Raw genomic sequence first — 14,306 nt, 5'->3', positions numbered from 1 at the left:
ACCGGTCCCATCTGGGGCGGAGCCAACCAGCCGAGGGCGTGTCACTCCCCGCTGAGCATGCGCAGGAAGAGGGAGGTGACGTCAGATGCGCGCTGAGCTTGGAGAAAGAAAGACGCCACCTCCGAGCGCTGTGAGGCCTCCCTGCATCTCTTGGACCGTGCTTGATCCTGTCCCTGAGCCAAGGTGCACCTTGTGCTATCGACTGCCTGTCCCTTCCTGCCATCAATCCCTGTGTAAGTCAGCCTTGTTCCGTTTGTCTGTGGTCTGTCTGGGATAAGATAAGATTGTATCTAAGTGCCTATCTCTTCTGTGTCTTTACCTCTCTACCTTGTAATCTACCCCCTTTTCTCCACCACTAATTATACCCTCCTCCGGAGGTCTTGAGAACTGTACCCCTGGCGTCATTTCATTTATCCCAGTCGTTGTGTCCTTTCCAATCATTGATTTAGCGTAGCGCGATTTGGCCAACGTTCGGGTGGAATCGGGTGAGTTGGGGAAGAATCGGGGGAACTGTTAGGTCGCGGTAATACACCACCGCTCGGTAAATAACATCTAATCTGCGATCCGTAACAATATATATATATCCACACACACACATACATGTATATACAGACTTGGCATTTAATATGGAATATTTTTTTTTCTTGACTTGGGTTTACTTTCTTAACTCAGTATATCAATCTGGTGAGTTTCTTTTACACTTTGGTGATTTATTTGTTAAAAGAACCATGTCACTGATTGTCTGTCGCAGCAAGAAGTCAACAACAGGATTATATCACAGGTGGCGTGACAAAATGTAGGGACAGGTACATTTGATGATTGGCTTAACAGTCGGGTATACAAAGGTTGTTGCGTTCTGTATTAGTGGAAAACAACTGCTGCACGTCTCCAAAAGTTATTGCCGCTTCCTCTGGAGATGGTCCGTCAACTCGACAATGCTGTTTGTCATGGAGTGGTGGCTTTACGAAATTCCGGCATGAAACAGCGTGCTATTGCTCGGCAGTATGGCATCACTCAAGGTCAGGTGTCAAAGATCCTGAAACGAAATGCTCAGAGGGGTGTCCCTACTCCAATACCGAGGCCAGGACATCCCCGCAGAACCACAAGGAGGGATGATCGCCAGCTGCACCGGTTAGTCCGCAATTGCCGTACCAAGTCAGCTAATCGGCTTAGGGCTGAGTGGCAGCAACTGACAAATGTGCCTGTATCCAGAAGGCTAGTCGACCAACGACTGGTTCAAGCAGGCTATCGTGCCAGGCATCCCCTGAGAAAGCCACGCCTGACCAGACAACACCGCCAGCGCCGATTGCAGTGGGCCAGAGACCAGAGAGCAGTGTCAATGGCAGCCAGGACACTGGAATCACGTGATCTTCAGTGACGAGGCTAGATTTCTGGTCTATCGTCAAGATGGCCGGGTCCGAGTGCGCAGACAAGTGCATGAAGCCTACCACAAAGATTGTATAGTGCCAAGAGTCCAAGCTGGAGGTGGTGGGGTGACCGTTTGGGCTGCTTTTCATGCAGGGGGCAAAACTGACCTGGTTGTTCTGAATGGAAACCTGAACCAGTTCAAGTACAGGGCCATTCTGGAAGAAACATTGCTTCCATTTGCTCGTGCAGCCTTTCGAGGAAACTTTGTGTTCCAAGATGACAATGCACGGCCTCATCGTGCTCGCATGATCCAACACTTTCTTGCTGACCGTGGTGTAGAGCATATGGAGTGGCCTGCCATGTCCCCGGATATGAATCCGATAGAGAACTTGTGGGCAGAATTAACGCGTCAAATCGACCACTTGGACCAACAGCCGACCTCTGTGCGTGAATTGCAGCAGACTATTGTCACTGCATGGCAAGCGATTCCTGTCCAAACCTTGGCAAATCTCGTAAACAGCATGCCTCGACGTGTACGTGCTCTCCTGAATGCTCGTGGGGGTTACACGAAGTACTGAACTGTAATTTTACTGTCCGTAATCCCAGTTGTAATTTAACTTTTGTTTTTGTTGAAATTTTTTTAACCCTTAACGTCATAATAACCCTTAACGTCAGTGGAATTTCTTTTTTAGAAAATTTTACATATGAAATAAAAATGAAAAGTTTAAATGTCTTGAGTCAACAAGTATTTAACCTCTTTGCTATGACTCCAAATCCACAATCCAACTGTTACCACTTCCACATTCCAAATTGAGCTCAGGTGCATCCAATTTCCTTTGATGCGATGCCCATATAACTTGATTGGTGTCTACCTGAAGCCATTTCAATTGATTGAACATGATTTAGAAAGAAACACACCTTTCTATATAAGGTCCCATAGTTGACACTGCATGTCAGAGCAGAAACTCTACCATGAAGTCCAAGAGACTGTCCATAGAACTCCTAAATTGAATTGTGAGGGTTAGACCTGGAGAAGGGTAGTAAACAATTTGTAGAGTGTTGAAAGTTCCCAAGAGCACAGTGAACTCCATCATTTGGAAATTGTAAGAATATGGAACAACCCAGAATCTTCCTAGAGCTGGCCGTTCGACCAAACTGAGCAACCGGGCAAGAAGGACCGTGGTCAGGGAGGTCACCAAGAACCCATTGACCCCTCTGACAGAACTACAGAGTTCATTGGCTGAGGTGGGAGAACCTGCCGGAAGGGCAATAATTTCTGCAGCACTTCACAAATCTCGGCTTTATTGGAGAGTGGCCAGACAGAAGCCACTCCTGAGAAAAAAGGCACATGACAGCACACCTGGAGTTTGCAAAAGGGCATGTGAACGACTCGGAGCACGAGGCAAAAGATTCTGTGGTCTGATGAAATTAAAATTGAACTCTTTGACAGCATACTTCCGCCAGGCTGAACAGTTTACATTTTGTATCCCACTGATAGGCCGGATCTGGACCCAGACCTGAATCAAAATTGAATTCACTTGTTTTTGCCACCTCCTCAACTCATCCACCAATTTTTGTCATCACTCGTCCACAATGTTTTGAAATATCATGCTACACATCGTTTTTGGCCCAAAATCTCAAAGGTGAAGAATCACTTTTAAAAAATAGTGTCGTATCCGGATTGGGATCTTCACCAAAATGTAATCATTTCGTCCTTGTTACTGTTACGTGCTCCTCCCCGACCCCCTGGTCACGGTGTACCTCCAAGCCCCGTGTGGAGTCACGGCAGAAAAATGTTTTATCCTGTGTCAAAAATCAAAGGTGAAACCACAACAATTGTTACCAACACACAAATATTGTATTAAAAATCACACAAGAATAACAGTACAACAATAATAGCAATCAAAAGTACAATCGATGTATATCTTATGATGGTACCATCAGCTAGTATAAGGTAACTCACTGTGCTCCAAGTGAGTGAAAAAAGAGCATTCCCCAATGTCTCTATATTCCCGTCTTCAAGCTCAAAGTTGATCCCCTCCAGCGACCGTCAGAGCAATGTCGAATCAAAACCAGAATCCCGTTCAGATGACGGGCCCAGTCACGCCGCCAAAACTGCACAAAGGCGTACGCGGCCAAAGCAGCGCAAAGAGTCATGCGGCCCAAAGCTGCGAAAAGGCGCACTCAAGGCGACTGGGAGATCCAAAGGCCCCCTCCAGGCGTCTGGGAAAAAATCACACCCTCGGGTATGAATGTTTTACCGCTCCAAATCGGTGAACCTCAGGTTTGCCTTCAAAATCCGCGTTGCACACACACATCCCAGATAGACGTCTGAATGGTGAAAACGGCTGGCGCGAAGCAACGACCTTTCGCGATGAGCAAAGCGCGCGAGTCAAAATGGCTGACGGCTCGTTCTCGAGACGCAACGACCTGACGATGATTCTTCGGAATCCAAAGCCAAACCTGACACGCAGGTTGATCAGTCACAGCGATAACAACTTTATCGCAGGAATCCCTTTTCCCAGGAAACCCAAAGTTCACCCGTGACTCTTGCTTGACAACGTTCGCTCAGGGCGAAGAAGCGACTCGCTTCTTGTCCGACTTCACTCGCTCCGCCCTTTTTTCCTCTCTTCTTCTTCGTCTTCCGGTTCCCGGTCCGATTTCCTGTTTCTTTTAACATTAACCTTTTTTTTTACCTTTTGAAAACAGTTCATGAACAATAATAATAGTACATGGAATCAGAAATATTTACAGTGGATGCAAACCACCATAACGGAAGTGACGAATCCATAACAGTTACACACCCCACCTCTCCACTAAATTTTGTCTGAATCTGCTCACAATTTTTGAGATATCCTGCTCACAGACAGACAGACAGGGGTGAAAACTGAAAACATAACATCCGTCCACCTTCGGTGGCAGAGGTTTAACAAGCGAGAGCATATCCGGTCTCGGGTGACATTTCACTTGCTTCCTTGTGGGCTTTCTTCTTCAGGCCAATATAACCTGGAGCAAAAACGGCAAGTTGGTGACACATTGAAAATGCAAATTTTATGACAGACCTTTATTCTTTGCTCTGCCAGGTGTGCCTGCACCTTCATTTGACATTAACCTGTACTGTAACTGTGCATTTGACATTGCAAGTTATTTATGGTATGTGCATCACCTCCCTCATAACTATAGCCTGAGGAATTCAGGTGATTGTGAATGATAACCTGAGCACTTAATTACACTCCTAAATTAGCGAACTTTCTTGTTGATTGGCTTCGACTTCATTCTTCCAACTTTTAGCATCTGGTGCATAATTTATGCATGTGAACAATCCGTCCACTATGTTGCATATGGAATGTAGTAAATACATTACCCATTTCAAGTTGTGACACAGGCACAGTTGCACAGGTGCTTGAAAGAAGAAATGTGATTTGTGTGCATGCACAAATTTTGTAATCGTGCCTTAATGTGGGAGTACATGGATAAATGAATTTACCTATCACTTTATACAAGAAACAATTTCATGGGTACAGAAAATGAAGTAGGTGAAACGACTGTGTCTTAGCTTGTCTGCGAAGAAGTCCGAGATGAGCTGTTAAAGTCATAACGATGTCCTTTCAGTCATTCCGTCCCTTCCGTCATTTAACAATTTTTGTTTTTTTTCCCCTACTCCTCTGAGGAGCTCAACTGATTATTTTGAAACTCGGCATGATGATTCGTCACAAAAGCAAAAGGCTCACAAAACGACCTTTTAGTCCCTCAAGACGCTTTCGACAATTTAGATTCCTTTAGCCCCTTCCAGCCTTTAGACCCTCATTCTCTTTAGACCCTTAAACCCCATAGACCTTTGCACCCTTTAGACCTCTTACACCCTTTCTTCTTACACGCTGTCGCCCTCTGGACCGCTGTCGCCCTCTGGGCCGCTGTCGCCCTCTGGACCGCTGTCGCCCTCTGGGCCGCTGTCGCCCTCTGGGCCGCTGTCGCCCTCTGGACCGCTGTCGCCCTCTGGACCGCTGTCGCCCTCTGGACCGCTGTTGCCCTCTGGACCGCTGTCGCCCTCTGGACCGCTGTCGCCCTCTGGACCGCTGTCGCCCTCTGGACCGCTGTCGCCCTCTGGACCGCTGTCGCCCTCTGGACCGCTGTCGCCCTCTGGACCGCTGTCACCCTTTAGACCACTATATAACCTAAAATAGTGTTATGTCGGGAGGGTAGCAATATGATATTAGTGTTGCAATAAAGAGCATAACTAAGTGTCTAAATGGGTGCATTGCCAAAAGGGACAAAGGTTTGGCTACCAGGTGTGACATACAGTGGCTTTATCCTTCAATCCCTATACTACCTATCACTCGAACATCCTGGTAGGTTCACAGGTATACATCTTAACCCGACAAACCGGACTAAACATGAAACTTATTACAGGTCAGATTCCGTACCGCGACAGACGAAGCACGTTACCTATTCAGATCTATCTGGCTCTACATATTGCTACCCTCCCGACATAACATAGCCCCCCCCCCCCCTTGTCAGAGTTGGCTTGTGAGTTGGCTAGAGAGCTGGCTTGTGAGTAGCAGTGCTAGCTCTAAGCGCAGTTCCAAGTCCTGGCCATGTTCGAGTGGAGAGTTACAGCTTCAGCAGCTTCAGCAGCTTTAGCCCCGGCCGGCAGCCCGAGTTGAGTCCGACCCCGAGTGGAGTTCGCTTGCTTCGTGCAGCCCTGCGTTGGACCTTCGGTGCACGGACCTCGTGGGGGTCGACGAGGAGCCTGGAGTGGGCGCTGGCCAGGGCCTTCACGGTGCTGTGGTGCTGTGAACGGGCGGGACCTCGTGTGCAGTGGAGACACAAGACGACAAGACCAGATAAGGCCAATACCCATTTCACAATTACATAACGAACGTGTTATTTTCGTAAATTCATTCCCCTGTTTGTGTTCGAGGTCTGGTGTGCGGGATCCCGATTTAGGAATTAGATTTACCGGCGTGTGCTTTTCCTGTCCCTGCCTTTATTTGTAATAAACCCTTGTATTATTTCCCTTTCCCATTCAAAATCTTGGTTGTTCGCTTGAATGAATTTCCCTGCAGGATCGGAGCTGCAGTCGGTGCGCTGAAGGTAAGCGCTTTTACCGCAGCTTCACACTTTCCTTATTCCTCCCGCGTCCATAGTTGAGTCCGTGTTTGGCCGTCGCCTCAATTAAAGCCGTTTTCGGTCCATCCGCGAGCCTCTGGGATTAACCAGAGGCTACGCACGACAATAGTTAAAAGGGTATTTTCACTGGACAAAAACGAATGGAATTTTTTTTCATCAATTCAGGACCTACCTAGTTTTAACTGCATGAATACTATCGTGTTAGCAGGCTTTTCAGCCCCCACAGGCTCCTAATGTCACATCAAATCAAACTGAACATCAACTTTACTGTATTGTCGCCTGATGCACTCCAACTGCGACCGTCCTCCATCGTCCTCCATTACGACCGTCCTCCATTATAACGACCGTCCTCCATCGGGAGATGTGTGTCTATCCTACTTGGAACCATTCATTTCTCTGTGTTATCATCACTCTGCTCCCTTCTTCCTGGTTGTATTCACAAAAAGTGGGTTGCCAGTAAGAAGCAACAGTATTAGATTGGCATGATACTCCAGCTGGTCTTTGATGCCCTATTATCCTTGTAGTATGTAGTTATTCAGAAGATTGTAGTATGCATCTCATAAACATGATTGATGAGTTATGTGTAGCTTTTTTTTTTTTTTTTTCAGGACACAGGCCTGTACTATGATCGATATCTCCGAGAGGTAATTGACGTCCTTGAGACAGATGAGCATTTTAAAGAAAAACTGCAAGCTGCTGATGTGGAGGACATCAAGGTATCAACACCTCGTGTAATCACTATATCTGTTTGTCTGATTGTCTGCATGGGATGTTCACCTCTTTTATATGGACATTTGACTTTGATCATGGAGTACAGATTGGTACCATTGCTATGATACCATTGTTACCATTGCTACCGCATGAACAGGCAGATTGTTTTACCTTGTTCACTCCGAGTAATGCAATGTGTGTCCAGTGGAGGGCGGAAATGAACAAAAAATAAGAATGTCTCTATTTCAAAAACAGGTCTTCATGAAAAAACAATCACCAAGACTTCATTCTATCTGAATGGTCTTAACTTTAGGATTTGATAGTTATGTAATGTTTAACATAATGCTGTACAGTCATGTGCAGAAAACTAATGTGGCTGTAATGTGAAAAGTGAGCCTGGTGTTGGCTTAGAGGTTAGGGTGCTGGCTTGGGATCCTAGGATCCTGGGTTTGAATCCCGGTCGATCGCTGAATTAACGCCAGGGGGGTTGACTCAGCCTGTCATCCTTCCGAGGTCGGCAAATTGAGTACCAGTTCACTGGTAATTCCCTGTGTGTCGCAAGAGACGACTAACAGAGTTGGCAGCAGGAAGGGCATCCGGCCATAAAACATTGCTTCAAAAAGGGGACCACGGTGCCCGGAAAAGGCCAACCCCTGCCCTGCAGGGAATAATGGCATCTAAAGGTGGTTCTGTATTGTGAAAAGCAAACTAATGTGACAAAGGAGTCGAACCACACGATACAGTTCTTTATTTAATTAAAAAATGTTTTTTTTTGTTTCTTTTTTGCTAAATGCTTATATTTTAGGTGGAGTGAAATGGAATGTAGTTATGTTGACTGGACTTGTGTACTTATAACCTCTATGTGCATGCTTCTCAAAAGGGAAATGTTTATATGGAGTCACTCAAACCCCCCACCTCCCCCTGTTCCTCCTTCTTACAACCACTCTCATCTCCTTTCTTCTGCCTCACGTTGAAAGCTTTCGTCTTGTGTTGCATTGGCTGCCTCGGATTAATTAAGCTGAAAAGGAGTTGTGGGATGCAGCATAGTGGTGGCTTAGAGCCAAGACAAGAGGAGTGCTGGTGTCTTGACATAGCACGTTAATTTATTTGGAGATCAAATGTTGCACTGCGGTTTTGTCACTTTTGGAGTAAATTATGAAACGTTGCGCAACACATTTTGCTGTTATTTTTCCAGTTCTGGTGTTCAAGTATCGCATGCAGGTCGCTGACCTCTCTGGTTTTTACTGCTTCTCCTCCGGTCTGGCTCCGTCTGCTCTCTCAGCCCTTTGACCCTCCCCAGCAATGCCACGATGTTCACATTCTTCCAGTAACCCCCTCCTGATTAAACTTCCAAATCCTGGATGACTTCACATCTTGACTGTTTTGTTCAATGCTTCTCCCGCCAGTAGAACCGCCTTCTTGCGGCTGTTCTATCCCACTCTTCCCTACAGGCCTTCAAGCAGGCGAAGCACTGCAATAGTATGTCGTCCCCAATCTTTATCCATAATCTTTATTATCCCCTCAATGACACTTCCTAACCCAATTGTCTTGCTTGCAGGTTTCAGTGTTTCCTACGCATCCACTCTTTGTTTGTTCCCCTGCTTATTTGTATCAAACTTTTGCCCTGCTGCCCCACTTTCAAGTTCCAACTTCATATTTATGGATGGCAACACGTCTCTCTTTCTTCACTGTGTCCATGTTCACTCACATGGAATGGCCTACACAATTGCTGGGCTTGAATTCAATCAAACATACCTGGGATTTCCTAGGGCTATTTGCTTGTGGTCGCAGAGTTCGCCCACAGACTTTTGGTCAACTGGAAATGCTCTTGATTCAAGAACGGCTCAACTTCCTCCGGCAAGAGCTGAATTGCTTGTTTGGTCGATTAAAGTGTGTGCAAACTTGATTTGTGACTAATGGTTGTCACAAACAATACTAAACCTATTTCTGAGCTTTTCTGCTTGTCTGTAATCATTGTGGTAGATTGATTTTGGAGCCAGTTTGCATGCTCATTTTGAACAGCCATGTTGGTTTTACAAAGCAAAACTGTCGCAGACATCCTGTTTGTTTATGGAGTATGCAGGTCAATGTGCTGGTCCTCTTCAAGCAGTATGTTAATACGTTTAAACATAACATCAAATAATACAAGGTCAAGTGTGCATGTGCATGCACACGAGTTCATTGAGTCGGTGTCAGAAAGTGAAACAGAATCCTCCTAGGGCCCAAAGTAGTCTCCTTCCTTTTACATGGATGTTTCAAGGACCCAATAGTGATATCTTGCTGTTCTCACATCTTTATTCCAGTAGTTCTATTGAGACAAGAGGAGTGCTGGTGTCTTAATGTTGGTGTGTGCATGCATTTATAACACTGTATACAGTCATGTGAAAAAGTAAGTACACCCCATGTAAAGTTTTGACTTTTTCAACATATTTCAACATACAGCTATTTGATCTTCATTTCAACAATATTGATAGATAAAGGTGATGTAATATAACAAATATCATGAAACATTTACATTTTGTAGTCCATTGTATAATTTAAATAAATATAAGTGCCATTTCCCTCTGTGGAAAAAGTAAGTACACCCTTGGCTCCAAAAGGTGGTATTGCCCCCTTTGGCAGAAACAACCTCAAGTAGGCGTTTCTTATAACTGTCTACCAGTCTCTGACATCGACTGGGAGAAATTTTTGTCCACTCCTCCATGCAGAATTCTTTCAGCTGTGCGATGTTTGAGGGGTTTCTTGCATGCACAGCTCGTTTCAAATCCCCCCACAACATCTCGATGGGATTTAGATCCGGGCTTTGACTTGGCCATTCCATAACCTTCCATTTCTTTCTTTTCAGCCATTCATTGGTGGATTTACTGGTATGTTTAGGGTCATTGTCATGTTGCAAGGTCCAGCTTCGGTTGAGCTTGAACTTTCCGACAGATGGCCGCGCATTATCCTCAAGCACCCTCTGGTACAATGAAGAATTCATAGTGGATTCGATGCTAGTGAGCTGCCCAGGCCCTGATGCAGCAAAGCTGCCCCAAACCATAATATTTCCACCACCGTGTTTTACAGTTGGTATCAGGTTCTTGTGGTCAAATGCTGTCTTTGGTTTTTGCCAAACATGTCTTCTGGTACTGTGGCCAAATAGCTCTACCTTTGACTCATCTGTCCAGAGCACATTGCTCCAGAAGTGCTGGTCTTTGCCCAGGTGTTCATTGGCAAACTTTAGTCTTGCCCTGATGTTCTTTCTGGGCAGCAAAGTTTTCCTCCTGGCACACCTCCCATGTAGATCAAATTTGTGCAGCCTCTTTCTAATGGTGGACTCGTGCACTTTGACATCAACAGTGGCAAGAGCTACCTGTAGGTGCCGTGATGACATTCTGGGGTTCTTAGAGACTTCTTTCAGCATCTTGCGGTCTGCTCTCGGGCCGAACTTGCTGGGGCCGCCTGGTCTAAACAAGTTAGCAGTTGTTTGGAATCTCTCCACTTGTAGATGATCTTCCGGACAGTCGAATGATTGATTTCAAATTGTTTGGAGATCTTTTTAAATCCCTTCCCAGACTCGTAGGCATCTATAACCTTTTTTCTGAAGGCCTCGGAGAGCTCTTTTGATCTTGGCATGGTGACGCCGCACACTTCAACAACAAAGAGCAAACCAAACTAAATGTCTGAGGTTTAAATAAGACAGGTTCCTTCAAGATCCTCTCTGACGATGTTCTAATCATTTGCACATGACCTGGTGCACCTGATTCTAATTTTAGGTATTTGAAGTGGTGATAAATGTAGGGGTGTACTTACTTTTTCCACATGCGAAATTTGCATTTATGTTTATTTAAATTATACAATGGACTACAAAATGTAAATGTTTCATGATATTTGTTATATTATATCACCTTTATCTATCAATATTGTTGAAATGAAGATCAAATAGCTGTATGTTGAAATATGTTGAAAAAGTCAAAACTTTACATGGGGTGTACTTACTTTTTCATGTGTGTGTATGTGTAAAACATTCTGGAATCCTTTTTGTTGTTGTTGTTGCTGTTGTGTGGTGCTATTAATCTGTGCAGAATGGCAAGCTGGGACAGGAGCTGGATTTTGTGAGCCACAAAGTGCGTACGAAGCTGGATGAGCTGAAGCGACAGGAGGTTGCCAGGCTAAGAATGCTGGTTAAAGCACGGACAGATGCCATGCAGGGAGATGCCAATGGAGATTTCGGTAAGTGGTCTTTCCCCCATCCCCCAACCACTAACTCTTCCTTACCATGTTTTGTGGATTTTTGAACGTACAGATTTCATCATATGCATAGACCTGTTAACTGGACAAAAAAAACCAACTAAACTTCACATAATATATTTACTTCTTGGAATGAGTAATTGAGGCATGTATGGGTATATATATATATAATTGATAATTGAGGCACCTGGGCCACCTGTATATATATATATATATATATATATAGGTATAGATTTTTCCTACGCATTAATTTTATTTTTCGATGGATTTTCCTCGTTTTTGGCTCCTTTTTACTATAGCAATATCAGGGAATAGTTTTATTCCTACAATAAATAATGTATAATGGATAACAAAAACAACAAGCAATAAATAATCACAAATCAGTTTATATCCCCACAAATCCTGGTAGGCCCTCTTTTGAGACACAAAACATTAATCCTTAATTATAACTGCTAGCCAGAAGATGGGGTATGCATGATGGGAACACAGGAACAAAACAACAAAGTCAAGGATGGATAATAAGAATTGGAGAAGATGGTCTGATGCACTGGGATGGTAAGGTGTAATGTGCTCGCTGAGCAGGGCACGACGCATGCAACTCGCCAGCTATGCCTGTTAGATCAAGAAGGCACGCATGCACGCAGATTGTGAAGTATGGGCAGGCAGACTGTCAGCACCTCTGTGTGACTATGTGTGGTGTGTTTGTGTCTCACTCTGTCGGAACATCCTCGTGTGAATGGCCAGCAGTCTATACCCCTTTACGCAACTTGATCCTTCATGCCAAGAAAATAGTCTTCACACCACATGGATTGTTGTAATGGGGGCCATATATTGCCCATGGAAGGAGAAGGGAAAAATGAACACGGTGAACACAATGGAAGGATGGGAGAGGATTGAAGGAGGGACAAAAGTATGAACGATTCAGCGGATTCCCAACAGCTTTCTGAGGAAGCAGCATTCCAACAATAATACGTATAAGAGTGAATGGAAGGGATTTATCAATGATCGGAAAAAACATGTTTTTTTGTATGTGAGACGAAGGGGAAGGATTATGGAGGGAAGGAGGTTGTGAAGAACTTTTTCAATCATCAGACGAGGTAGCAATGGACTGGCAGGTATAGTAATGGACACACGAGTAATGAACACCAACATTTGATAATATATTGTAATCAGAAACAAGCGAGTGTTGGAGATCAAGAGGGGAGGTCAGGGAGAGCTATGGATTGATTATTTTAAAAACTTAGATTATGGAGGAGCATTATGAATGAATTAACTTAGTTTTAAAGTTGAATCTTAAAAAAAGGAAAACTTGCATATTGAGTGGCGAGGATTGTCCATGTGGTTTTCCATGACATTGGTAAAAATTGCAATTTTCAACAATTGCTGATATAAAAAGTTGTGGGAAGTGTCATTTCTTTTGTTGAATGTTACCATTTCAGTTACTTCATAGTTTCGACTTGTGGTACTACTTTAATGGTTGCGCCAGGGCGAGGAGGATGTCCTAGAGGTAAGCACACTTGCCTCAAAGCTGTCTAGCCTGGGTTTGAATGCCATCCCAGCAATCAACTGTCATCCGGAGTTGCACAGGCAGGTCATTCATCAATGTGAGTGCCATATCTCAGATGGATGTTGAATTGGGTGTCCCGACTACCAGAAAGAGTAGGTAGACATTCGGGATCCTACAGTGTCCTTCTTGAAGAGGCGAACTTTCGCCAGCACCCTCAATAAATTCCTGCCTTAACTTACAGAGGGAATTGCATCAGCAGAGCAGCCACACCCGCAGCCAATGATGGTACCATGCAGAATTGTGCTGCATAGAAAAGAAGAAGAAGAATAGCCTCAACTATTCATGCCCCCTTGTATTTATAATGGTGCCAATTGGCTGTGGAATGTCTTTGGAACAAGTCTACAAAGAACCGGCTGGCCAGACCTTGTGTTTGAGTGAAGGTAGTAGGAATTTGAGGATTTGACCACATCTGGCAATAACTCGCCTACTCTTCACGGAGGACAACATGGGATAGTTTGCATCGACTAACTAATGTTAACTGAATTCATACCGAGGTAGAGTGTGCTTTCTGATGAAACGCCCTGTCTGTGCAACACCAATCTGCCCATTTATCATTGGACCGGAGTTTTAACGTAGACTAGAAGATGGTAGTACGACAGCTAATCTAGACAGTGGTGTTCTGGAACCTGGGCCACCTGTACACAATTCTGTGAGGCTACCATTTTAACTTGATACTAATCCCAAGTCACAAGTTACACCTGCACTTTCATCATTTTCCTTTCTTTTTTTTTTCCCTTCCGTCCTCCGTCCCTTCGTTCTTTCCAGATGTCCGAGTTGATCATCAGGCTCTGCTCAAGCAGTTTGAACACTTGGACCACAGCAATCCACATCGTTTTGAAGCTGTGGACTTGTCAAATCTCATCAAGACGGTACGTGTGTCACCAAATAAAATCATATTAAACCATTTCACAAGCACGCATGCTTTATTATTCCTCTTTCGTTGCTTCTTCATTTTTATTTTCCATGTTAAATTAATTATATTTGCAATGTTTTTTTAAATTGTGATTTATGCCTTGCCAGGTTGTTAGGGTTAGTTTGATAAATCCTTGATAAATTTGACATTGATAAATCCCCGGTCCCCAGTGTGTACCCCGGTTTAGAATAGATACACCTTATCCCTGCGTGTCGTAAGAGGCGACGAATAGGGTTGGCTAGCGCCAGGGAGGTCATCCGGCCATAAAAACATTGCCTCAAAAAGGGAACCATGACAATCACAATTACATATGAGCAGGGTACAGCCCGAAGTACTCCGTGGGGGACCTCACTCCCTCTCGTCAAAACTCAAGGTGGGGAACCCGAT

The 14,306-nt window shown here is 44.6% G+C and overlaps 1 protein-coding gene across 2 annotated transcripts in view; it reads left to right on the top strand.

Moving 5' to 3' along the window:
• The window catches only part of LOC137412517 (nucleobindin-2), a 104,836-nt gene that overhangs the window by 45,218 nt on the left and 45,312 nt on the right, over positions 1 to 14,306 (top strand). For both annotated transcript variants that reach the window (XM_068097840.2, XM_078769813.1), the window contains 3 exons: positions 7,107 to 7,214; positions 11,274 to 11,421; positions 13,772 to 13,875. In XM_068097840.2, coding sequence (XP_067953941.1) covers positions 7,107 to 7,214; positions 11,274 to 11,421; positions 13,772 to 13,875 — 360 coding nt within the window. The remainder of the gene's footprint in view (positions 1 to 7,106; positions 7,215 to 11,273; positions 11,422 to 13,771; positions 13,876 to 14,306) is intronic.

The sequence above is a fragment of the Myxine glutinosa genome, chromosome 1 (genome assembly GCF_964187855.1).
Source record: "Myxine glutinosa chromosome 1, kmMyxGlut1.1, whole genome shotgun sequence".
Lineage (NCBI taxonomy): Eukaryota > Metazoa > Chordata > Myxini > Myxiniformes > Myxinidae > Myxine > Myxine glutinosa.
Note: the sequence above shows the minus strand (reverse complement) of the source record. Positions and strands in the feature narration are given on the sequence as shown.